At 45.9% G+C, this 25,841-nt stretch overlaps 1 protein-coding gene across 10 annotated transcripts in view; it reads right to left on the bottom strand.

Moving 5' to 3' along the window:
• Positions 1-25,841, bottom strand: part of LOC125459689 (RNA-binding Raly-like protein) — a 1,242,755-nt gene that overhangs the window by 89,692 nt on the left and 1,127,222 nt on the right. For all 10 annotated transcript variants that reach the window (XM_059651584.1, XM_059651585.1, XM_048546398.2 and 7 more), the window contains one exon: positions 9,254-9,304. In XM_059651584.1, the coding sequence (XP_059507567.1) occupies positions 9,254-9,304 (51 nt within the window). The remainder of the gene's footprint in view (positions 1-9,253; positions 9,305-25,841) is intronic.

Genomic DNA, 25,841 nt, shown 5'->3' on the forward strand with positions numbered 1-25,841 from the left:
AAATAGGCTGGACTGTGATCCCTTACACCTACAAAGGTAACGAGAGGTTGACGTGCTCAGCAGCAAGACATCCTCCGTGGGTTATATCCCCAACTGCAGGCACACTGTGTTTTTCGCTTGAGCATTGCAATGACAAGGTTATAACAAAGATTCACCTCTACTGGAGGGTGCTAGTGAGACTGGGTGGGACTAAGTACCTGTGTCCTGTAGCCTGTTTTTGAGAGTTTGCATTCTGTGAAGGCAACAGTCAAAGGGCTATCTCCTAGTCACCTCTGTAAAGTGATCATTTCACTCTGAGTGCTAGACATCAGCGAGCTAGCAGGCTAGACAAAAAACAGGAAGAACCATGAAGTGACACTCTCTTGCCCTGAATCCTCTCACGGTCAAAAGGAACCAGAAGAATAGAATCTCAACCGATCTACAAAACTAAGAATTCTGAAATCGACCGCTATGAGCATTAGCAATAACCTGCACAGCTACAGCCACAATGTCAAGTATTCACTCTTCACAAATATTTCAGAGACTAAGCCACAGGCCTACACATTATGAAACTTCTACCTTATCCCTGCACATCTGTGTTAACTCCTCTCAAATTCTGTAATGAATAAAGCCAGGTTAAATTGTCTCCTTTTCAATTCAACCATGCTGTGACCATTATGGTGAATTAAATAGGGGAGTCAGTTACGCAGGAGTACAGCAATTTGGGACATCCCATCAGGAACTGTAATGCATTGGGAAATCTCACGTGGGCCTGGGTATAACAAGAGCAAAAAGGAAAATATATTTGAAACAATAAAAACCTTCTTCAACTTCAGAAAATTCTAGTTAATTATCTGCGCTATTAGATTTCAGTGTTTTAAACAATTAAGGGCTTCCTGAGTATAATTGCTTGTGATGGAACATAATTGAATAAGGGAGCTCTATGTAATTGTGCATTCTAGGCTTGTCGTTATGTCGAGACTGACCACTTGAAGTTTCTATAAAAGTCTAATAGAGTTTGGCAAATAAATAGATGATCAGGCTGAGTTACTCACAAAGTGTCGTTGAACAATTTTCACTGGTCACTCACTAACAAAGCCTCAGTGAAGGCCCAACAGAAGTTTCTTCCTCATCCTGTCATGGGATGTACAAATCATTGGCATTTGCTGTCCATCTGTAACTGCCCTTCAACACCCTGACTGGTCATTTGAGAAGGCAATTAAGCATAAACCCCATTTCTAAGGGTTTGGAGTCAGGTGTAGTCCATAGAGGGTGAGGATGGTAGATCTTTCCTCCCTCCAGGGCTTGAGTGAACCAGTTGGATGTTTACAATGATGGACAAGAGTTTCACGGTCATCATCAATAAGTCTAGCTTTTAGCAACCGAATATAAATTCTACCAACCGCTTGGGGATTTGAACCCAAACTGTAGAGTGAGAGCCTAGTCCAATGACAGAGAAATATAGGAGCAGGAGTAGACCTTTCAGCCCTGCTCCACCATTCAATATGATCATGGCTGATCATCAAACTCAGTCCCCTGCCCTCACATCCCTTTAGGCCTCAGTACTATATCTAACTCCTTCTTAAACACATTCAGTGTTGTGCCCGCAAACCTTTTCGTGGAACTGAAGTCCACACGCTCACCACTCTCTGGGTGAAGAAATTTCTCATCTCAGTCCTAAATGGCCTACCCTATTTCCTTAGACTGTGACCCCTGGTTCCGGACTGCCCAGTCATTGGGAACAGCCTCTCCGTGTTTACCCTGCCTTTTCCTGTTAGAATTTTATAGGCTTCCACGAGATTCGCCCAAATTTTCTTCAACTCCAGTGAATATATTCCTACCTCTCTGCATTCGTCAATGCTGCCATCCCCGGGATCAGTCTGGTAAACCTTTGTTAAACCCTCCCATAGACAGAACATCCTTCCTCAGATAAGGAGACCCAAACTCCACACAATACTCCAGGTGTGGTCTTGCTAAGGCTCTGTACACTTGCAGCAAGGCGTCGCTGCTCCTGTACTTGAATCCTCTTGCTATGAAAGCTAAAGGTATCACTCACAGCTTCAGTATCTGCTGCACCTTGATGCTTACTTTCAGTGACTGGTATACAAGGAAGGTTGATAAGGCCAGGGCATTAGATGTGGTCTACATGGATTTTAGCAAGGCCTTTGATAAGGCTCGATATAGTAGGCCACTCTGGAAGGCGTGGAATCCAGGGAGAGGTGGCAAACTGGATACACAATTAGCTTGATGGTAGGAAGCAGAGGGTAACAGTGGAGGGATGCTTGACGGACTGGAGGCCTATGACTAGTGGTGTGCCTCAGGGGTTGATGCTGGGCCCGTTGCTGTTTGTGATCTATATCAACGATTTGGATGAGAATGTAAGAGGCATGATTAGTAAGTTTACAGATGACACTAAAACAGGTGGTATCGTGAACGGTGAGGAAGGTTATCAGAAATTGCAGCAGGATCTTGATTAGCTGGGGAAGTGGGCCATGAAATGGTAACTGGAGATAATGGTAACTGGGGAATCGAGGACTAGAGGGCATCAGTTTGAGGTAAAAAAGGAAAGAAAACATGGGAGCCTGAGGGGCAATGTTTTTACACAGAGGGTGGTACACATATGGAACCAGTTGCCTGTGCAAGTGGTAGTGGGGGGTACATTAACAACATTTAAAAGGCATTTGGATGAATATGTGGATAGGAAAAGATTAGAAGGATATGGGCCAAGCGCAGGAAAATGGATGGACATTTTGGTCAGTACAGACAGTTTGGGCCGAAGGGCCTGTCTCATGCTGTAGAACTCTATGACTCTAAGTGGATTGAGCCAACCTTGTTATCTGATAGAATTAGGTGCATGATGCATGAACGCAATAATCTTAATGATTCTCTTTGACATTTGACAAAATGGGTGATAGTCCATATCATTTCTCAAGAACAAATTTGCAGAGCGGCAATATAATTAAAAAAATAAATTCCAACATAAGCATCAACTATTACATTTTGATTACAGCAAAAGATATCACATTTAGAACTTAGAAAATAAGCAGAATCCATAGATAGGAAATGAACGCAAGCACAAATCGCAAAAAGATATTGTACAGACTAATGTGGCCATAACCAAAGTCAGGCAAAACCTGAGGGTTTAATTTTATGAAGGATAGAAGTGAGAAGTCAGGATGGTCTGGTAAACTTGCACTGAATATACTCTAACCAGGGTCTGTCCGACTGTCACAAAACCAAAACAGTGCTGGAAATCTGGATATAAAAACCAAACCTGCTGGATAAACTCAATAACTCTGGCCGTGTCTGTGGAGAGAGAAACAGAGCTAACGTTTCGAGTCCACTGATCTTTAGTCACTGGCTCTAAAGAAGTGCCAGTGGATTTGGGGGAGGGGTTTGTGGGCTCATTGGATGCAACCTGATGGAGGTCATTAAGAACATATAAAGCTTTGGTCGGGTCGTTACAAAGAAAGCGTCTCTGCTTGAGAGGAAGAGCTGAACCAGAAACCATCAAAGTAAGATAGTAACCAATTAATTAAAACAGGGACCTTAGGCTAAACCTCTTTTCCCAGGAAACAACTAGAATGTGGAAGCTGCTATCTCACGGTGAATGGTGGAGATGAAGCTAGGAGCATGAAGTGCTTCAGAGATCTCTCCCACTTGGCGAAGTGGATGGCAGCAGAAAACCAGGTTGATTTAGGAGTAATTGAGTGACAAACTTCATAGAGAGGTTCTGGATGAGTTAGACTGGACGTGTGCAGATGGCACAAGGGTTTAGTGAACCATGTCAGCCAATCTTTTGTCAGGAGCAGCAGTGGGTAAGCACATGTGGGAGAAGCGAATAATGAATTATACTGATAAGGTTAGATGCGAAAGGATGGGAGGCAGCTCAAGTGGTGCATAAGTACATGCCCTGGTTGGTCAAGTAGCCCACTTCTGCGCCGTAGCATCTTTACTCAGAGAGTAGTAAGGGAACGGAATGCTTTGCCTGCAACGGTAGTAGATTCGCCAACTTTAGGTACATTTAAGTCGTCATTGGATAAGCATATGGACGTACATGGAATAGTGTAGGTTAGATGGGCTTGAGATTGGTATGACAGGTTGGCACAATATCGAGGGCTGAAGGGTCTGTACTGTGCTGTAATGTTCTATGTTCTATGTTCCATGTTCTATGGTGTGATCCCTCTTGGGGATTACCCTAATCTTAGAAACAGGCCATTCAGCCCATCGAGTACACACCAACCCTCCAAACAGTATCACGCCCAAACCCAACCCTATCCCCGTAAACCTTGCATTTTCCATGGCTAACCCACCTAGGCTGCCGATCGCTGGACACTATGGGCAACTTAGCATGGCCAACCACCCACATCTTTGGACTGTGGGAAGAAACCCACACAGACACGGGGAGAATAAGTAAACTCCACACAGTCACCCGAGGCTGGAATCAAACCTGGGTCCCTAGTACCATGAGGCAGCAGTTCTAGCCACTGGGACACCATGTTGCTCAGACGTTTGCACATATTGAGCTCTGAAAAGCATTATATGGGAAACAGAATTGTAGATTCAGTCTTTCAACCGTGTCCAAAGCAAATATTTTGAGCCATAACAGGCACAGTAAAAGGTGATGAGCGAATAGTGCATCAGAAGCTGGTCATACCAGGGTCACACTTTCAAAACCTGGGCATCACCAACTGAAAGAGAGAGGTGAGGGGTCACTTTTTTCTCTCAGAATGTTATGAGTTTTTGAGAGTCTTCCTGAAAAGACAGTGGACACAGAATCCTTAAATACTTTTTAAGGCAGAGGTGTGTAGATTTTTGTTGAGCAAGGAGGTGAAAAGTTTTTCGGGGTCAGTCAGAATGTGGATTTGGGATTAGCAGCAGATTGGCCATAAACTTACTGAACAGCGGAGCAGGTCGAGGGGCTGAATGGCCTGCTCTTGTATGTTCATATGTACAACATCAAAGGGCAATGGAATCAGTACGTCTTTGCCCTGAAGAAAGTGCTCAAAAGAGGAGGGGGAGCAGCTGCAGGATTGTAATTTCTTGCTGTCTTCTATGAAGGACAGGATGTTCAAATGAAGAAATGTTTGTATTGCATGGTCTGCAATGGGGTGTGAACAGTAACTTGCTCAGTCATTTTGAAATGATTTGGAGTACAGAATCCAAAGGGAATCACAGTTTGGGCCTGAAATTAGTTGAATCAATGGGGATGGGATAATTCATGGACTATGTAAAGGAATCTGACATTTACTAAATCTGCACTGGAATGTAACGGCACATCAGCATTGAGCTAATCATCACAGACCAGCTATCCAACTTGAATCTTGCGTGACTGTAGTATCAAATGTTGCTTTCTGGACAGATGGACAGACTTTAATCCTGATAAACTTGCAGAAATGACTTCTTTCATTCTGACTTCAGACAAAAAGAGCAGGCAACTGATTTGAAACTTCAAGGTGGTGCAGTGCAGCTTATCATTACACCACAGTCCAAACCGAACAGCAATAATTTGAAAATTGAGCGACACAGATCGCATCAAAGTGTTCCGACCTTATTTCTGTTGCCAAACCAATATTAAATGCTGCATTGCACACTGTGTCATACTTCTGCATTCCCTCCGCAATATACAGGGCATTTCTTCAACCCTCTGCTTCACAGGATCCCCATTCTCAACAGGAAGGTTCAGCATACATAGTAGACCAAGAAGCTCCATCTGTCTTAAAGCCAGGGCCTCATTTACCTGAAGGACTCCTTGTGGGCTGACTAGCAAACAGGGACTAGTAGTGACCTATGGAAAGGACGACCTTTGGAATTATTGGTCCAACACTTTTCCAGATGGTCTTCTATTAACTCCAACTCATTATGAAATGTTGGCATCATTAACTCCCCCAACATCTTACATCAGCATCACTTCGCACACGCATTAATCTACAGTGCTTCTGCAACCACCAGAAACCACTCAGCGATAACTCAAATTCAAAACAAAAAAAACCTCAGCATCTTTGAAGCCTGTACCTCTCTAAAATGTCCCAGCATGTCTCCGCTCCCACCTGAGCTCAGTTTCTTTGACTGCATAAGCCCATCCCTTCAGCTGACCTCCAGGAATCTGCGATCTCAGCCCCTGCCTTTTGCATTGTAAAGCTCTCTGCCTCACCTCCTTTAGAATGCTCCTGGAATGCCTCTTATGCATTAGAAATCCCCCTCAGCTCAACTCCTTTGGCTTGGCATAGGTTTTCCCTCGCACCTTTGTCAACGGTGTTGGGATGATTTTATCCACTAAGATCATACGGGGTCATTGCCTCACTCTTCAGCACAGCTTGTCCTTTCTCACCTCTGAATAAACCCACTGTTCAGAATTATGCTTCTTCTCTCAGATTCAACAGCAGGGAGGCTAAATGGCTTTTGTTCCATTGCGTTTTCATGTGAACAAAGGTCTATTTTACAGGATTGTGTAATTTGTGACATTCTGGTAATACTCCCTTTTTTTTGCAATGGGACTGTTTAGTCACGCCTATGTGTGTAGTATAAAGGGTTATGATTTATTGTCATATGCTGAGGAAACAGTGTATATCATCACAGAAAGTGATGCAATGTCACACGATCTTGCTTCTTCTCTCGATGGAAATCCATGGCGAGATGTTGCTTAAACAAAATGAATGTGTTCCTTATCTCAGCAGGCTCTGTGAATATCCTTCAGCGGCATGATGAGTTCCTGGTCTACTCCTGCTCATGCAAAGATCCAGTAGGGCTCGAAGATGTTACACAGATGGTTATGGGCAAGGCCAGGGAGAATAGTTTAAATAAATCAGATGCCTTTTAACTTACTCTCCATTGCCTTGCCTATATCTATCTGTGGAACCTCCTCAAGCCCTACTAGATCTCTGCATCCCACCAATTTTGGCTTCTTTCCCATCCTCCATTCTCTTCAGTGAGCCACAGGGGCTTACAGCACAGAAAAAAGTCTCTTCAGCTCATTAAGTCTGCGCCATTCGAAAAAAAAACCCATCCAACTTTTCTAATTCCATTTTCCAATACTTGGCCTTGTATGCCCTGGGATCAGAAGAGCACATCGAAATATTTCTTCCATGTTGTGAGGACTTCTGCCTCTACTGGTCTCACAGGCAGTGAGTTCCAAATTCCCAGCTTCCTCACATTCCCTCTAAACCTCCTGCCTCTTGCCTTAAATCTATGCCCCATGGTCATTGACCCCTTCATCAGATCATAAGATATAGCAGCAGAATTAGGCCATTAGGCCCATCAACTCTGGTCTGCTATTCAACCATGGCTGATATGTTTCTCAACCCCATTCTCCTGTCTTCTCCCTGTAACCCCTGGTCCCCCCTTACTAATCAGGAGCCTGCGCATCTCTGTCTTAAATAGACTCAATCACTTGGCCTCCACAGCCCTCAGCAGCAATGAGTTCCACAGATTCACCACCCTGTGGCCGAAGAAATTCCTCCTCATCTCAGTCCTAAAGGGTCACGCCTTCAATCTGACGCTGTGCCCTCGGGTCCTAGTCTCTCCCACCAGTGGGAACATCTTCTCCACGTCCACTCTATCCAGGCCTCTCAGTATTCTGCATGAATCAATGATGCTCCGCCACATCCTTCCAAACTCCAGCTAGTATAGGCTCAGGGTACTCAACTGCTCCTCATATGACAGGCCCTTCATCCTCAGGATCATTCTTGTAAACCTCCTCTGGATCCCCTCTAACACCAGCACATCCTGCCTTAGATATGGGGACCAAAACTGCTCACAATATTCCCAATGCAGTCTGACCAGAGCCTTGTACAGCCTCAGCAGTGCATCTCTACTCTAGTATTCTAACCCTCTTGCGATGAATGCTAACATTGCATTTACCTTCCTAAATGCCAAACGAACCTGCACGTTAACCTTAAGAGAATCCTGAACTAGCTGACTAACCTGCCAAAGAAAACAAGAAGAGAAAAAGTGCAGAAGTGAAAGGAAACAAAAGGAAGAAACAGGTGAAAGTGGATGAACCCCAGGCAGGAGCCTGCAACTAGCCCTGCTACTCCACATCTTGGAACTAACTCTCTGTCCGTTTACTTGTTCTGGAAACTTCAATAACCTCTGCTGAGCCCTCTTCACCTTTAACTTTTTCCATAACTTCTATGCAACTGAACCCACCTCCCCACTGTTTAATTGAAAACCCTACCTGCAGCCCCAGTTAAGTGATTCAACTGGACTCTGGTCCCAGTCGGTTTCAGGTGAAGCCCATCCCATTGGAACAGCTCCCTCCGTCCCCAGTACTAGTGTCAGTGTCAAGGGGGCAAACTTTCTTCTGCTTGATCCGCTTAATTTTATTCATGTTAATCATTTGCCGGCCAACCCCCAGCCCCACAACAACTCTTCTGCTTCAAGGAAAACAAGCCCAGTCTGTCCATCCTCTCCTTTGATCATTAAAACGTCTCATGCTGGGCAACATCATTCTCCTCTGTTGCATAATCACATCCCTCCTATGACTCCAGAACTGCAATACTCCAGATATACTTTTTTAAATCCGATTAACAGTTGTGCCTTTAAGTATCTAGGCCTGAAGCTCCACAATTGTTTACATAAACTTCTCCAACCTTTTGCTGTTTTCTTTCTTTATCTTCTGTCAAATCCTCCACCTTGACCCGCCTCTCCCACTATCGGAGTTTCCCTGACCACCGGGCCCCTCTGCAGCACCGCCGCACACTGTCCCACGCAAAAGGCACTATATAAATGCACTCGACGACGTGGTCCTCACTGTTTAATCTGTGAACTGAGGGGGGCAGCCTTGGTGCGGCCGCATTGACATCCGAGCTACAACCAGCTCTTTTTCTTTCAGATGTAAAGACAAATCCAGGGCTTTTCGGAAGGTCAGAGATAATGGGAACTGCAGATGCTGGAGAATCCAAGATAACAAAGTGTGGAGCTGGATGAACACAGCAGGCCAAGCAGCATCTCAGGAGCACGAAAGCTGATGTTTCGGACCTAGACCAGGCTGGGTTGTGTTCAGCGCTACAACTTTACACCAATTTCCTTTCCCTTACGAGCTTTCTTGCAGGATAAAAGTCAAGGGGGTGGGGTGTGTGAGGGAGATAAAAAAAAAGGAACGCTATAGGGTAGTTCATTAGATTTGAGAGAGGCCAGACTTCCCGTTACCTGTGAGGAGACTCTCTTTGAGCCATGAGGCGCTGGGAATAACTGTCCCTGTCGCATCATAAAGCGAAAGCAATCCCGCAATGGCAAATGGCTAAAAAGATCAAATTAGACGCGGGCAACATACCTGTCATAGAATCCATCTCTGTAATAGTCATAGTCAAAGTCATAGCCAGTTCTGCAGGAAAAAAAAGAGAAGCCATTCAGTTTATAGCTACGCGAGTGCTGACAGCATCTTAAACAACTCTAATGTCCCAGTGCCAGCAGGGGTTATTCATCTCGATTCGGGTTGGGTGCCTGGGGCGTTGCGAGCCCTGAAACTCAGGCAGTGGGGCAGCAGGTAATCGGGAACAGCCAGGGCCCGAGGACCGTGCAGGACATCGAAGGAGCGCTCTTTCGGATACCGTCTCTGATGAAATGCCTTCTGCTCCTGCTCAGGTCCAAAGTGACCAGACAACAAGAGTTCTTCAAATTCTGGCAGCCAGGTGGTGAGGGTGGAGGCCTGAAGCCCAACTTTTACTCAGTTTTAGATTTATTCACAAAGTGCCTGGATTCTTATGCAGTCGTGACAATATTTCACTCTCTGTATATGCTAAGGTTATCACATAATGAATCCCTTCCAACATTCACTTCTCGTATATTTAACAGAGTGCAGTGTCAGGTATATTTTCCAAATTGGAAATGGTGCCAATATTGTCTTAATTTTACAAAACAAACATCAGGGGATCTGGCAAAACATTTATCTCATTGGTGGACCATTCGCTGAAGGTTGGCATGTAGAGATGCAGCAGGTAGTGAGGAAAGCTAATGGCATGGTGGCCTCCATAGAGAGACGATTTGAGTATCGGGGTAAGGCTGTCTTGCTGCAGTTATACAGGGCCTTGGTGAGGCCACACCTTGAGTATTGTGACCAGTTCAGGTCTCCCGGTCTGAGGAAGGACATTCTTGCTATTGATGGAGTCCAGTGAAGGTTCACCAGACTGATTCCCGGGATGGCAGGACTGACAAATGAGGAAAGACTGGATTCACTGGGCTTGTACTCGCTGGAATTTAGAAGAATGAGCGGTGATCTCATAGAAACATATAAAATCCTGATGGGAGTGGACAGGCTAGATGTGGGAAGAATGTTCCCAATGCTGGGCAAGTCCAGAACTAGGGGTCACAGACTAAGAATAAGGGGTGAGCCATTCAGAACTGAGCTGAGGAAGAATTTCTTCACCCAGAGAGTTGCGAATCTGTGGGATTCTCTCCCACAGAAAGCTGTTGGGGCCAGTTTGTTAGATACATTGAAGAGGGAGCCAGACGTGGCCCTTGCAGCTAAAGGCATCAGGGGTATAGGGAGAAAGCAGGAATGGGATACTGAGACAGCATGATCAGCCATGATTGTATTGAATGATGGTGCAAGATCGAAGGGCCGAATGGCCTACTCCTGCACCTATTGTCTATGTTTCGATGCTTCCTTAGCTCATGTTTGTGAACCTAGACCAGAGTGTGAAGCTCCGGCACTGTAAACAGTTCTAGACATTTCCATTGAGAACGGCACTTGAGCTGTTCACCGTGAGGCTTTGTTAGCTTTTCCAAGCAGGATCCCTCTGCCAGTACTTGTGTGTTCCGTCGCCTCAAGCTGACATCAGTACAGGAGGGTGGGGTTGGGCGACTACTCAGCAGGCCCATCCACTACGGCATTCTCTCTGCCACTCTGGTTGTTGGACCCACTGACAAGTGAACGTTGCACTCAGCCTGTGAGAATGGGAGGAGACACTCAACCTGGCGCGCCATTCACTTGGAACTTGGCAGAACCATGCCCCAGTGCCAGTTGTGAACTTTGATGAGAAAGGGGTTAATTGACGGGTTGGAGGAAAGCAGCCTCTACTGGAGGAAAGGGGCACAGTATCAGCTGATGGCCTCAGGGTCTGGGTGTTGGTTTAGCTTTCTGGTGAGGTTGGAGATGCTTGGAACGAAGAGGAGTGAAGGAGGGATCTGATAGAGGCGTCTAGAACATTCAGATGAGGTGGAAGGGGGAAACACTTCCCATCAGGTGTTGGTGCGAGGACCATCGGACACAGACGTACGAAGATTTCGGGCCAGAGACGGAAGGAAAATGTGAGGTATTCTCACTGCCCATGAGACAATTAACGATTTCAAAAGAAAATACTGGATTCTCGAAGGAACTGAAACGGCTCTGGCAGCGAGGGAGTGGGACTGACACTCTCGTGTTTTCTTTCCAAGTGAGAAACACTAAATCCCCATCAATTGGCAGATCACCGCAGCCGCGTGACAATCTCACTACTTCAGTGTGGTCCTTGTTACTGTACATGTCACCCAATTCTGCCACTCACCTCACTATCACCCACATTGCTTAAGCCCCCATTAGGTTCTGCCCAGAGATTCCAGGAAGATTACTTAGAACCTTCAATACATTGGGCAGTACAGGTCATAACATACCCACTGCCCTCATAATTTACCTGTTGTGCTGCAGTCCTGTGATATATTTCCCTCAGACCTTATCGACAGACCTTGTCTACTTGCTTCCCTGAAGCACAGGAAGTTGACGAGTGACATTATCGTGGTTTATAGATCATGGGGGACATGGATAAGGTGAATAGAAAGGGTCTTTTCCCTAGCAAAGGTGAGTTAAAAACTACGGGTTGTATGTTTAAGGTAAGAGGAGAAAGACTCAAAAAAAGACATGAGAGGCCACTTTTATTTTACAGAGAGTGGGTCGTATGTGTTACAATGTTTAAATTACATTTGAACTACAAAACATGCAAAGTCATCACTGCCCCAGCAACAGGGAGAGCTGAAAAACTGAATTGTCGAGTCACTTGTGTCTTTTTCTATAAAAGCGAGGTTGTGAATGAGAATCCCAGTGTACCAGGTGCTAATTCCAGTCTCTGTAGACAAGGGGCTAACTCGTCACGGAACTCCTGCAGTTACGGAAAAAAAGACCATTCAGCCCATCAAATCCACACCACACACCTCCTGAACAGCATCCTGACCAGACCTAGCCCCTACTCTATCCCGGTAACCCAGCATTTCCAATGGCTAATCCACCGAGCCTGCACATCCCTGGTCACGATGGGAAATTTAGCATGGCCAATCCACCTGACCTGCACAGGTTTGGAATATGGGACGAAACCCATGTTGGCACAGGGAGAATGCGCAAACCCCACCCAGAAAGTTGCCCGAGGGTGGAATCGAGCTCAGGTCCCTGGTGCTGTGAGGCAGCAGTGCTAACACTGAGACACCCAACACTCCCATTAGAAATAAATGCATGTTTTGTTATTGGATCTTTGACGATATCACAACATCCCAAAGTGCTTTCCAGCCAATTCAGTATGTCCAAGGCGCCATGGCTGTAGTTGATCTGAAACACAGCAGCCAACCTGTGGTCTGATCAACGGCAATGAGAAAATGACCAGCTAATAATGTTTCAATGATGTTGCTTGTCAGATAAATATTGGTGGCTATAGCAACTTTATCAGGGCTAGTTAGATCTAAACACACCTTCTCTCTCTTTCTCTATCTCTAATGGAAACATGCAGCTCTTTGGTTATCAGAGATAAAGGGAACTGCAGATGCTGGAGATTCCAAGATAATAAAATGTGAGGCTGGATGAACACAGCAGGCCAAGCAGCATCTCAGGAGCACAAAAGCTGACGTTTCGGGCCTAGACCCTTCATCAGAGAGGGGGATGGGGGGAGGGAACTGGAATAAATAGGGAGAGAGGGGGAGGCGGACCGAAGATGGAGAGTAAAGAAGATAGGTGGAGAGGGTGTAGGTGGGGAGGTAGGGAGGGGATAGGTCAGTCCAGGGAAGACGGACAGGTCAAGGAGGTGGGATGAGGTTAGTAGGTAGCTGGGGGTGCGGCTTGGGGTGGGAGGAAGGGATGGGTGAGAGGAAGAACCGGTTAGGGAGGCAGAGACAGGTTGGACTGGTTTTGGGATGCAGTGGGTGGGGGGGAAGAGCTGGGCTGGTTGTGTGGTGCAGTGGGGGGAGGGGATGAACTGGGCTGGTTTAGGGATGCAGTGGGGGAAGGGGAGATTTTGAAACTGGTGAAGTCCACATTGATACCATATGGCTGCAGGGTTCCCAGGCGGAATATGAGTTGCTGTTCCTGCAACCTTCGGGTGGCATCATTGTGGCAGTGCAGGAGGCCCATGATGGACATGTCATCAAGAGAATGGGAGGGGGAGTGGAAATGGTTTGCGACTGGGAGGTGCAGTTGTTTGTTACGAACTGAGCGGAGGTGTTCTGCAAAGCGGTCCCCAAGCCTCCGCTTGGTTTCCCCAATGTAGAGGAAGCCGCACCGGGTACAGTGGATGCAGTATGCCACATTGGCAGATGTGCAGGTGAACCTCTGCTTAATGTGGAATGTCATCTTGGGGCCTGGGATGGGGGTGAGGGAGGAGGTGTGGGGACAAGTGTAGCATTTCCTGCGGTTGCAGGGGAATGTGCCGGGTATGGTGGGGTTGGAGGGCAGTGTGGAGCGAACAAGGGAGTCACGGAGAGAGTGGTCTCTCCGGAAAGCAGACAGGGGAGGGGATGGAAAAATGTCTTGGGTGGTGGGGTCGGATTGTAAATGGCGGAAGTGTCGGAGGATAATGCGTTGTATCCGGAGGTTGGTAGGGTGGTGTGTGAGAACGAGGGGGATCCTCTTGGGGCGGTTGTGGCGGGGGCGGGGTGTGAGGGATGTGTCGCGGGAGATGCGGGAGACGCAGTCAAGGGCGTTCTCAATCACCGTGGGGGGAAAGTTGCGGTCCTTAAAGAACTTGGACATCTGGGATGTGCGGGAGTGGAATGTCTTATCGTGGGAGCAGATGCGGCGGAGGCGGAGGAATTGGGAATAGGGGATGGAATTTTTGCAGGAGGGTGGGTGGGAGGAGGTGTATTCTAGGTAGCTGTGGGAGTCGGTGGGCTTGAAATGGACATCAGTTACAAGCTGGTTGCCTGAGATGGAGACTGAGAGGTCCAGGAAGGTGAGGGATGTGCTGGAGATGGCCCAGGTGAATGGTTATGTAGGGTTCATTTCGTTTCCACTTACAGAATAATTTGCTTGCTGGCATTTAGAGATAAAGCAGTGATAACAAGTGAATTTGCACGCACAGCAGGGATCTGAATTTATCCATTTCACACCATGTCTATTATCTGTCAGGCTGATGATGAAAAAAATGTCCAGAAGGCAGCAGGTAGAATGAGCAGTCTGGAGCCAGTTGGACGAGACCCGGGAACAGAATCTGTGCTGAGCAAATCAGCAAGAAACTGCAGCCAATCAACCCAAAGGGAAAAAGGGGAAGCTTCATTCCAAGACGGTAAATATAAACAAACAACTGGGCAGCGGAAAGAAAATGAAGAGGAGCGAAAGGAAAAGACAAGGGAAGGTTAGAAGTAGTTCTAAAGAAACATCATACTGGACCTATAAATGTTAACTCAGTTTCTTCCTCCATAGGTGCTTCCAAACCTGCTAGGTTTCTCCAGCACTTTCAGTTTTTATCTTGCAGGAATATGACAATATTGTAGACCTAACCTTCCACCCTGGGCGACTTAGACGGCCCCTATAGCACCTTGAAGGACTCAAGTCATTTAATGACTGGCTTTGTACTTTCAAGGGACATGCAATACTGTAACTGCCGGGGTTCCAACATCAGCCCCAATCTTTATTTATGTAGCGACTTCAATGAATTTAAATGTCACAAGTCACTTTACAACAGTGTCCTGAAGCACAGTTTAACATCAAGCCATAGAATCCCTGCAGTATGGAAGCAAGCCATTCAATTGCACCAAACATCTGAAAAGCATCCCTCCTAAACCCACACCCTAGCCTATCCCTGCATTTCCCATGGCTAACCCACCTCAGCTGCATATTCCTGTACACTATGAGGCAATTTAATATGGTCAATGCACCTTACCTGCACATTTTTGGAGAGATCCAGGCAAGGTGGTTGACCATGTTAAATTGTCTCATAGTACCTCATCTCTAAATTGCCTCATTTGGAAAGGAAACCACAGCACCTGGAGGGAACCTACCGAGACATGTGGAGAACATGCAAACTCCAACACAGACCTCTGCCTGAGGGTGGAATCGAGCCCAGATCCCTGGCTGCTGTGGGGCAGCAGTGCTAACACTGAGCCGTCCATCAGCTCAGACATTATGGCAGGTGACCCGTCTCTCCTTAAAAATATGCCCCCCAGTCTTGACAGCCCCCACCCTAGGGAAAAGACACATGCCATTCGCCTTATCTATGCCCCTCATGATTTTATATTTCATTTTATCATTTTATACATTATTTTTTGTTGATCATTCCAGTTCCTCTCCTGGTACCACCAAGCTCATTCTATGCAGGGAGTCTCCAATCCACTAGAGGCCTGTGTTTGCCTGCTGCTATTTACACATCCCAAGGTTAATGGTTAATGGGGCAAAGCATACGAGGGTACACAATGATCCAGATTTGACTCAGCAGCTCTTCCTCCTCTCCCCCAGCCAAACACGGTACTGAATAGTGTGAATTTGTCATTGCTTTTGGCTGGGTTAGGTCATTTATTCTGCAATAACTGAACACAAATTTACACGTTTGGAGCATTAGGCTCAATGCAAAATATTTGCAGAGGTAGGTAATGGTGAACTGATTGACTGTATTAGCGACGCACCATTAGCATAACATCAAATGAATTTCACAACGCACCGAGCTGCAACCTCGTGCTGACAGCATTCCCATCATATCTGTATCTGAAATTAGCTCAATGAATAATAATAAAAACCCTTTTTGAATGTCCCTTGCCAGCTGATAGAGCTTTCATTAGAAGTGATTAGGTTGGAGCTTGACTCAGCTGGGACTGAGCAGCATTTCCATAAATATGACAGCACATACTGCTGGCCCCTCTCAGTATTATCATCGCTTTCCTTTCTGTCAAGATTTGTTTTTTCATTTATTCACTCACAGGATGAGGCCAGCATTTATTGCCCGTCCCCAAATGCCAGAGGGGCAGTTAAGAGCAAACTACACTGCTGTGTGGTCTGGAGTCACATGTAAGCCAGACCAGATAAGGGTGGCAGTTTCCTTCCGTAAAGGGTATTAGTGAACCAGATGGGTTTTTCCAACAATCTGCAGTGGATTCATGGTCATCATTAGACTCTTAATTCTAGATATTTTATTGAATTCAAATTCCACCAGCGACCTGGGTTTGAACATTGTCATGGCAGATGAATCCGGTGAAAAGACAAATCCGGAATTAAAAACCTAATGATGATCTTGAAACCATCTGGTTCACTTGCACCTTTTAGAGAAGCAAATCTGCTGCCTTTGCCTGTATGTGACTCCAGCCCCGCAGCAATACGGTTTGACTTCTTCCAGCCCTCCGGGCAATTATGGATAGCAATAAATGATGGCCCAGTCTCTGGGTTAACAGCCCTGGCAATAATACCACGAGGCCATCACCTCTCCTATTCTCGGCCAGGGGTGGAACACCAAGCAGTTTTTAAACACGGTTGTAATCACTGATGAAATTGAAGCCCTATAGTCAACCAGCAAATGCAAAACAGAAAATGTTGGGAATGTTCACTGGGCATGTACGCACTGGAAGAAAGTTAACTTTGCAAGTGAACAGTCTTTGTTAAAGATGGACTAGCCCTTACAGTACTAACTGATTTGTTCAATATAAGCCATTATTTCCTTTTTAGCTTTTGGTGAAGGGAAATGAATGGAATTTATTCCTCTGAGACCAGGTGGACTATTGTCTCCCCCACCCCTGCTTCAAAGGCATGGAATACAGTCGGAATTCTGTGCAACATGGAGAGTATTGTGTTATTGGAGGTACCATCTTCCCATTTGAATTGTTAAACTGAGTGCTCATCTGCCCTCTCAGGCTTGTCTAAGTGATCCTGCCAACACTATTTCAAGAAGGCAAAGTTGTCTCCTGTGCACTGGCCAGTATTTCTTTCTTAGCCACCATCTCCAAAACACCTTGTCTCATCACTGTTTTCACTGGTGTACAAACCGACTCCTGTGTTTCCAACAGAGGCTACATATGCAAAGTATTTAAATGGCTCAAATGTGCTCTCAACATTCAAAAATTGTAGTTCAGAACTTTTATTTTAACCCATTCAAGACAAGGCTTTCACTTAACATCCCTTGACCCTGATAGAACTTTCATTAGGAGTGATTAGGTTGCCCTTGAGATGGTTCTCTTGAACTGCTGCAGTCGGTTTTGGAGTAGGTGGACCCACAATGTCCTCTGGAAGGCAGTTCCAGTATCAAAAAAAAGGAATTGCAATATACTTCCAAGTCAGAACATTCTGTGGCTTGGAGGGGAACTAGCCTTTGGTGGGGGTCCCATGCGTTTGCTGCTTTCATCCCTCCAGGTGGTAGAGGTTGCAGTCTTGGAAGTTGTAGTTGGAGGCACCTTGGTGAGTCACTGTGGTGCCCCCTGTAGATGGTACACACTGGCACTGTGTCATTGACAGAGGGAATGAATGTTGCAGGTGGTGGATGGGTTGCTTTGCTCTGAATGGTGTCTAGCTTGGGTGCTGATGGAGCTGCACTCATCCAGGCGAGTGGGGAGCATTCCATCACAGTCCTGACTTGTGCCTTGTACATGATTTTGGGGAGTCAGGAGGTGAGTTACTCCCCGCAGCGTTCCTCGCCTCTGACCTGCTCTTGTAGCCACTATGTTTATGTGGCACGGTCCAGTTGAGTTTCTGGTCAATGGTAACCCCCAGGATGTTGACGATGCAGGATTCAGTGACAGTAACACTGCTGAATGTCATGGTTCAATTCTGTCTTTTTGGAAATGGCCACTGCCTGAGCTTCATGTGTTGTGAATATTATTGGGAAGAAAGGCATGCTTTTCCCTCCTTTTGAGGAATACTGGTAACCTGACAACTGGGGGCCACCAGGATTCAAGCTTGATGGTCAGAATGAGCCATGTGTGTGGTTTTAGCTGTGACCAGTTTATACTGTCACTGCAACGTTTCATTGTCAAAATGCCTGGGTTAGGGTAGTGTTGTAGATGTAAAATTGGAAAGCATTAGGCCAAGGGCAGTGTGTCTGGCTCTGGTCTTCCTGGTAAGTGGATATTGCTGAGCGTAGCTGTCATCAGGGGGTCTCAGCACTTGAGGCTCAGTCAGAAGCTTGTTGGGTTTAAGTCCCTCTCCATGGGCCTTCAGCACATCACCTAAGTCAATGCCAGTGTGGTACGAGTTCAGCTCCACTGTCAGTGATGCCATATATTAGATGAGATATCTTTCCTCTCAAATGGAACGAAAAGAAATCCTATGACACTTCTGTAAAAAAGGATGGAGGAGTTCTACATGGTATGCGAGTCAATCTTTATCCCTTTCATCAACATTTCCATTATTTGGTCATTTCTTCACTGCTGTTTGCTGGAGCTTTCTGTGCTCCCAACGTTACAATAATAGGAATTGTGACGTCATGTTTAGGTTGTACAGCATGGTGGAGAGGCCTCTTCTGGAGAACTGTGTGCAGTTCTGGTCAATCTGTTATAGTAAGGATATTATTAAGCTGCAGAGGGTTCAGAAGAGATTTACCAGGATGTTGCCAGGTATGCATTATAAAGGAGAGGTTGGATAGACTCAGACTTTTCTCAGTGGAGCGCAGGAGGTGGAGAGGGGGGACCTTATCGAGGTTTATAAAATCATTAGGGGTATAGATAAGGTGAATAGCAGTTATCCTTTCCTGAGCGTGGGGAATTTCAAGACAAGGTGGCATATTTTTAAAGTGAGAGAAGACAGATTTAAAAAAAACATGAGGGGCTTTTTTTTACAGAGAGTGGTTTGTACGTGGAATGAGGAAGTGATGAATCTGGGTACAGTTATGATGTTTAAAAGACATTGGACAAGTACATGGATTAGAAATGCATGAAGGGACATGGGCCAACAGTAGGCAGGGGAGGCTAGTTTAGTTTGTGATTATGGACGGCATAGATTGGTTGGACCGCAGGGTCTCTTTCCATGCTGTTTGACTCTGTGACTAAAGTTCTGAATGTCAAATTAAAAACTGAAAGAACTGTGGATGCTGTAAATCAGGAACAGAAACAAAATTGCTGGAAAAGCTCAGCAGGTCTGGCAGCATCTGTGAAGGTAAAAACAGAGTTAATGTTTCAGGTCCGGTGACCCTTCCTCAGCTCTGAGGGTCACCAGCCCCAAAATGTAAACTCTTTTTTCCTTCGCAGATGCCGCCAGACCTGCTGAGCTTTTCCAGCAACTTTGTTTCTGAATGTCAACGTGGCTTTGCGGTGAAAGTGAATTCATTATACCTGGTCATTTGCGGAAACATCTACAAAATCCAACTCAACCCTCAAGTCGATGGTGGAGAAAGAGATGGACTAGTCATCCCTGTGCGGGATTCTGCTGTACACAAGTTAGCTGCCCCCTTTCCAAAAAACCCCTGGGACCACATTTCCAGTGCAGGCTGACTGGCTGTGCAGAGCACTGGGGTGTCTTGATTTTAAGGCAGCCCAAGAATTCAGCCTTTGGGTGGGTGACACACAAGATTCACCCTGCAAGAGCAGCTTTTCAGTGCCCCTACTGATCGAACTGGACAAGCCCTGAATGCTCGAGCTGCCAATCTAAGCCCAGGCTAGTGGTGGAAATGTAGCTCTCTACAACCTCGCCTTCACACTGCGAATTGGATATGGTCCCCAGTTAAGGCCCAGTGAGCAGCTTCCCATGTTTTCTCTGAGCTGCAGAGCATTTATCCGAACCCACCACAGGAAACTGTTCTCTTCCCAACCCCCTTCAATGCCACCATCTCCCCGCCCCCAATCCCCATATCCTGGACCTCAATCCACTTGAATGCTTGCTCTAGTTGCTTCCCTGCTGCTTGATTTTCTTGACTGGACAGCCACCTCTGGTTGGCACATTGGCCAGAGGTGCATTAAGGACACCTGACTAATAACACTGACAGCACTCCCTGCCCAGAAAGCACTACAGACATGGAAATAACAGCCACCAAACCCAACAGGAAATGTCCCAAGGGCTGACAAAACTCTGAGCTGAACCTCATATAGGAATAAGAAACTGACAGTTGTAGCCAGGTGAGATCAATACTCATGAGTGAGCAGCAAGAAGCTCAAATAAACGTGGCTACGTTCAGAGGATGGTTAGAGAAGATATCTTACTTGGAGCCCTACAACTCCAGCTTCTGGTTCTCTGTGATCTTGTATTGTAATGACATACTCCCTTCACACACACACTCACTCACTCAGCAGCTCTACTCAAACTAAACAGTACAATTCCCTTCCCCGTACCAAAGTTGAGAGTGGGAGATACCACATTTGCAGCTGTATGATTGGATTTGTTTTTGCTTTTTCTTAAAGGACACGAGGGGTTGAAATCTTCCCGGAAACGAGAAGTGGATGACAAAGGGGCTGGCAATTTGCTATTGCCCATTTTGTGCCACTCACACACAGAGCAAAAGAGAGAGGTGGGCGTGGCGGGAGAGACAGAGAGATGGCACTCCCACTGCTTGCCTGTGCTAGTGGAAAACTACTCCAAAGCACAAAAGCTAGAGTGGATAATGTGTCCTTTCCATTGTGTTATTGAATACGCTTAATCTACACAGCACTGTGGCGCAGATGATTTCCTGCTTTATTTTCTTGCTGCCTGACAGGCCGGACAGATTTAAACAATCTGCTGGAAAGTGAGTGGTTGACAATCAGTCAGAAGCAATTGTTCTTCACCAGCTATTCTTAAATGGTCTTTGACTCCAATTACCGGGAAACCCTTACAGTCACAAAGTGCTACGAGCTGTCCAGGATGATTCAGTGTCAGCTGAATACTGAGTGAAATGGGGAGTGAGATTCAGAGCTGCTGGATGCGAGGTTTCACATTGACTGACAGATCACTCAGCCCCAACTATTTGATCAGCGGAGTCCGGGGGACTTCCTGCTTGACTAGTAATATCCAACAATACTGAATAAAGGCTATTGACAGCCCAGCTGCAAAATCCCAATGTTAGTCACAACATTCCACTCTCGTCCTCCTTTAATCCAGTTACAATGATCTATTTCAAAACCCCCGGCAAACTCTGGATGCTTAATTACATTTTGGTTAGCTATTTGACCTTGCATTAAAAAAAAACTCGAAACCTATAAAATCCTAGACACAGTAAGCACAGGAAGGATGTCCCTGATGACCTGGGGAACACAGAGTCAGGGGTCACAGTCTAAGGATATGGGGTAGGCCCTTTAAGACTGATATGAAGAGAAATGTCTTCACCCAGAGAGTGGTGAGCCTGTGGAATTCTCTGCCACAGGCACCAAAACACGGAATATTCTCGAAAAGGAGTTGGTTTCGTTCTTAGGCATGAGGGCTTGAGAGGGTATGGGGTTAAAGCCGGAACAGGATGATCACTCATTATCGTACAAAATGGTCGCACAGGCTCATAAGGTCAAATGGCCTACCCCGCTTCTACTTTCTATGTTTCTCTCATGTCTTTTACCACTATATATACCACAAAGCATTTTCCAGTCAACGATATATTTCTGAAGCATAGTCACTGTTGTAAAGTAGGAAATGTACTCAGCTAATGTGTGCACAGCAGGATCCTACAAACAGTAACGTGTTCCTGACTAGGGTATTTTGATTTCAGTGATTTATTTTTGGCCGAGGGACAAACAGTGGTCAGGGAATTAGCGATAAATTCCTCCACCTCTATGAATTAGTTCCATTTTAGGCTCACCTGAGCAGGAAGGTAGGGCCTCGGTTCAATTTCTCACTCAAAAGTCAAGGCCTCTGACCACGCAGCGTGCCTTTGCTGTCGCAATGGAGCATCAGGCCGGATTATGCCAATATTCACAGCCAAGTTTCAAAAGTCAATGCATTAACTCAGCTAAAGAAACCAGGCCAGGATTCAATGGCTCCACAAAGCAGAGAAGGGCGGGAATATTAAACGTGATATTTGCCTCACATCAGTCTTTGAGGCAGCGAGTGTCTCCGCTGGTCGGTATATTTCTTTTTCCTTTATTCATTCACAGGATGAGGGTGTCACTGGCCAGGCAGCATTTATTGCCCATCCCTAATTGCCCCGAAGGCAGTTAGGAGTGAACCACGTTGCTGTGGGTCTGGAATCACATGTAGGCCAGATCAGGTAAGGATGGCAGTTTCCTTCCCTAAAGGACATTAGTGAACCAGATGGGTTTTTCCCGACAACTGATTTATAGTCATCATTAGATTCTTAATTCCAGATATTTAATTTAATTCAAATTCCACCATCTGTCACAGGGGGATTTGAACGCGGGTCCCCGGAATGTTATCCTTCTCTGAATTAACAGTCCAGCATTAATGCCACTAGGCTATTGCTTCAGCTTTTGTGTTGGTCCTCGGTCTCCCAACTTTAAAAAAAAATGCTGTCTCTCTCTCTCGCTCTCATACTCTCACACTCTCTGTCTTGCTCTCTCTCGTTCTCTCTTGCCACACTTAGAATTTTTGAAAGGACATCATCACATCTTGAATGTGAAACAAGGGAAAGATCTTCAGGTGAAAGGTCCTCCCCGACGTTGAGTGAAGTGACGACAAGGCACTTCACTGAAAGTCATCGGGCAAAACTGATCGTGGACCTGTACTGAAGTGACATCTACGGGACCAGCCACATAAGCACCATGGTGGGAAGAGCAAGTCCAGAACTGGGAATTCTGTAGGTGTGACGCACCGTTTGATCCTCCAAAGTTTCACCACCAGTTACACTGAGTCACAAAGTCAATACAGTTACATGGCACGGAAACAGAGCCTTCAGTGCAACCTGTCCTTGCCGACCAGATATCCTAAACTGATCTTGTCCCATTTGCTAGCCACACCGTTCTAAATGCTTCCCATTTGTATACCCAACCAGATATATAATTGTACCAGCCTCCACCACTTCCTCTGGCGGTTTGTTCCATACACACACCACCCTCTGCGTGAAAAAGGTTGCCCCATAGGTCCCCTCCAAATCTTACCCCACTCACCTTAAACCTGTGCCCTCTAGTTTTGGACTCTCCCACCCTGGGGAAAAGACCTTGTCTATTCATTCCATCTACGTTCCTCATGATTTTATAAACGTCTATAAAGTCACCCCTCAGCCTCCGATGCTCCAGGGAAAATAGCCCCAGCCTATTCATCCTCTCCCTATAGCTCAAACTCTCCAACCCTGGTCACATTCTCGTAAGTTTTTTTCTGAATCCATTCACATTTCACAACATATTTCCTGTATTAGGGAGACCAGAATTGAACGCAATACAGGGGTTCTGTCATAACACGTACTTCTTCAATACAAATTAGCTTTAATGTGATTGAAGAATTTAGACTGCTATTCATAGGACTTTCCTTCCCTGTATTGGGTATAACACAATTCCGACTCCATTGGTTTAAACGGTGGGCTATTACACAATTTTGTTACAATGTGAGATTGTACGAGGATCGAACTATAGCATTATATCAGAGCCGAGTGTATTCCAAAAGTGGCCGAACCAACGTCCTGTGCAGCTGTAACATGGCCTCCCAATTCCTACTCTCAATATACGGACCCATGAGGTTCAAGGGACAACTCGGGGTGGTGGGCGGGGGGGAAACCAGATGGTTGTAACAAGACTCAAGAAGTTCACCACCATCTGGGACGAAGGGATGATTAATTGTCCAGTCCTGTGCACAAGCCTGAAATAGCCACTCCCTTCGCCAGCAGTTCACCATGTGGCCATGGTGTGTACAATCCTCAAAAAAGCATCACCAAGGCTTCTGGCACATCACCTTCTATACGCACAGCCTGTCTGGGTAGATTCTGAATTACCGGCAGATTCAACCCCATGCCTCAAATTGACCATCTTCCCCGTTTAAACAACACGTTGCAGTTCCAACACTCTTTCCAGGTGACCATCTATAACTCCTTTTCTAACACCGGTCTGGGAGCCATAGTCATTGCAGCAGGTCAAGAAGATTGCTTGCCATTACCTTGATCAGGGCAATTAAGGATAAGCAGTAAATGTTGACCTTACCACTGGAACTCAGGAAAGAATAGAGAGTAAATACATAGGTTATACTGTACTGACTGGTCATTCCCTTAGGGCAACAAAACTAGATTTTTTTTCCCTGTGTTTTTCTTTAAAATTGTCATTTAATTGAATTTTTGATATGATTTTGAACTGATTCAATGGGCTGCTTTCACTGAGTAATGTAGCTTTTGGAAACCTCAGGGAAATAGTTCATAAATTGCTTCATTTACATTAAACTGATTCTACAGCATTTTTCTCCGAGGGGAAATGGCCATTTCTCAGGCTGGTTTCAATCAACATTAAGACTGACTTCTTAGCATAAACATTGATCTAGAGGTGTCGCGGGGTGGGGGTGCGGTGTTCGCTTTATTTTTGCCAGTAATTTTTGTACACTTCCATCATCCAAAAACGGGCAGCAAAAACTGCTAATGTTTCATTATTCTGTTTGTATTCTCCATCCAAGGGATTATTGTCCTAGACACCTGCCTATCCTATTTGCTCCTCTGAAATAACGCTGTGCCATTTTAAACGGGATTGTACGGACTTGCAAAGAATGAGCTGCCTTTAACTAGCGCACATTTGAATCAAGGACAACTGAAGTGGTCGGGTAGACAAGTTTCCCACACAGGTGCATGTAAATGGCGGCATGGTGGCTCAGTGGTTAGCACTGCTGCCTCACAGCGTCAGGGACCCGGGTTCAATCCCACCCTCAGGTAACTGTCTGTGTGGAGTTTGTACATTCTCCCTGTGAGTGCATGGGTTTCCTCTCACAGTCACTGAGATTAGCTGGATTAGCCATGGAAAATGTACAGTTCTAGGGTAGGGTGGGATGCTCCTCTGAGGGTCACAGGGGACTCGATGGGCTGAACAGCCTGCGTCCACGCTATAGGGTTTCTAGGGAGGGGGGGAAAATATGGGAAGTGTATGTAGCAGGTTTGAAACAATCTTAGAGTGAACAGAATGAGGAGTTTACACCTGAAATATGACCCTGTCCAAAGGCATTTCCTTGGACATCATTTACAACGCTCTTCAACAAGCAATATTCTTGTAGTATCTTGTCAACTTAACACCCCCCACCACACACACACACACACACACACAGGGCTAGTACCTGTATAAAGGAGAATAATGCAGTTCAGATTCACATAAAGTATCAGGAACAACTCCAGGCTAATAGGAACAGTCAGTTAGTTCTGTACATTCTTTAGACATTGAATAGTGAAAAAGAAGGGCATATGTACAATTTCAAACCCACACACCTAGTGTGAAGTGTGTTGTTAAAATGAATCAACTTATTGCAGCCAACAAAATTCGGGCAATGATTTTGCTCTGATTTCCTCAGCAGACACTATTGTGATGTGATTCCTTATTTATGTTCTCATTCCAGGTCAGAGTGGGGACACATTGTCTCTGTGCCGGGGGGAAACCAGTAAAGGTGAGGTGTTCCCACAGCCTTGTTGGGAAGAAGGCACATAAGCAGGGCTGAGGATTCCCACTTGCCAAGCCCCAACCCTTCCCATCAATCAGCGCAGTTCCACACTGTCCACACCTACCCAAACTATTCACCCTGTGTTGGCAAATAGCCTCTGGGCCAATGAGTGGATACTTCCGATGTCTCCAGGGAGGATGGCAGTGGTCTGATGACCTTCAAATGGTCAACTTGAAACAAGCCTGACGACATCCTGGTGTGTGTGGTGGGACAGAATTTGCCACTTTAATCTCACTGACAGGCA

Source organism: Stegostoma tigrinum, chromosome 16 (assembly GCF_030684315.1).
Source record: "Stegostoma tigrinum isolate sSteTig4 chromosome 16, sSteTig4.hap1, whole genome shotgun sequence".
NCBI classification, from domain to species: domain Eukaryota; kingdom Metazoa; phylum Chordata; class Chondrichthyes; order Orectolobiformes; family Stegostomatidae; genus Stegostoma; species Stegostoma tigrinum.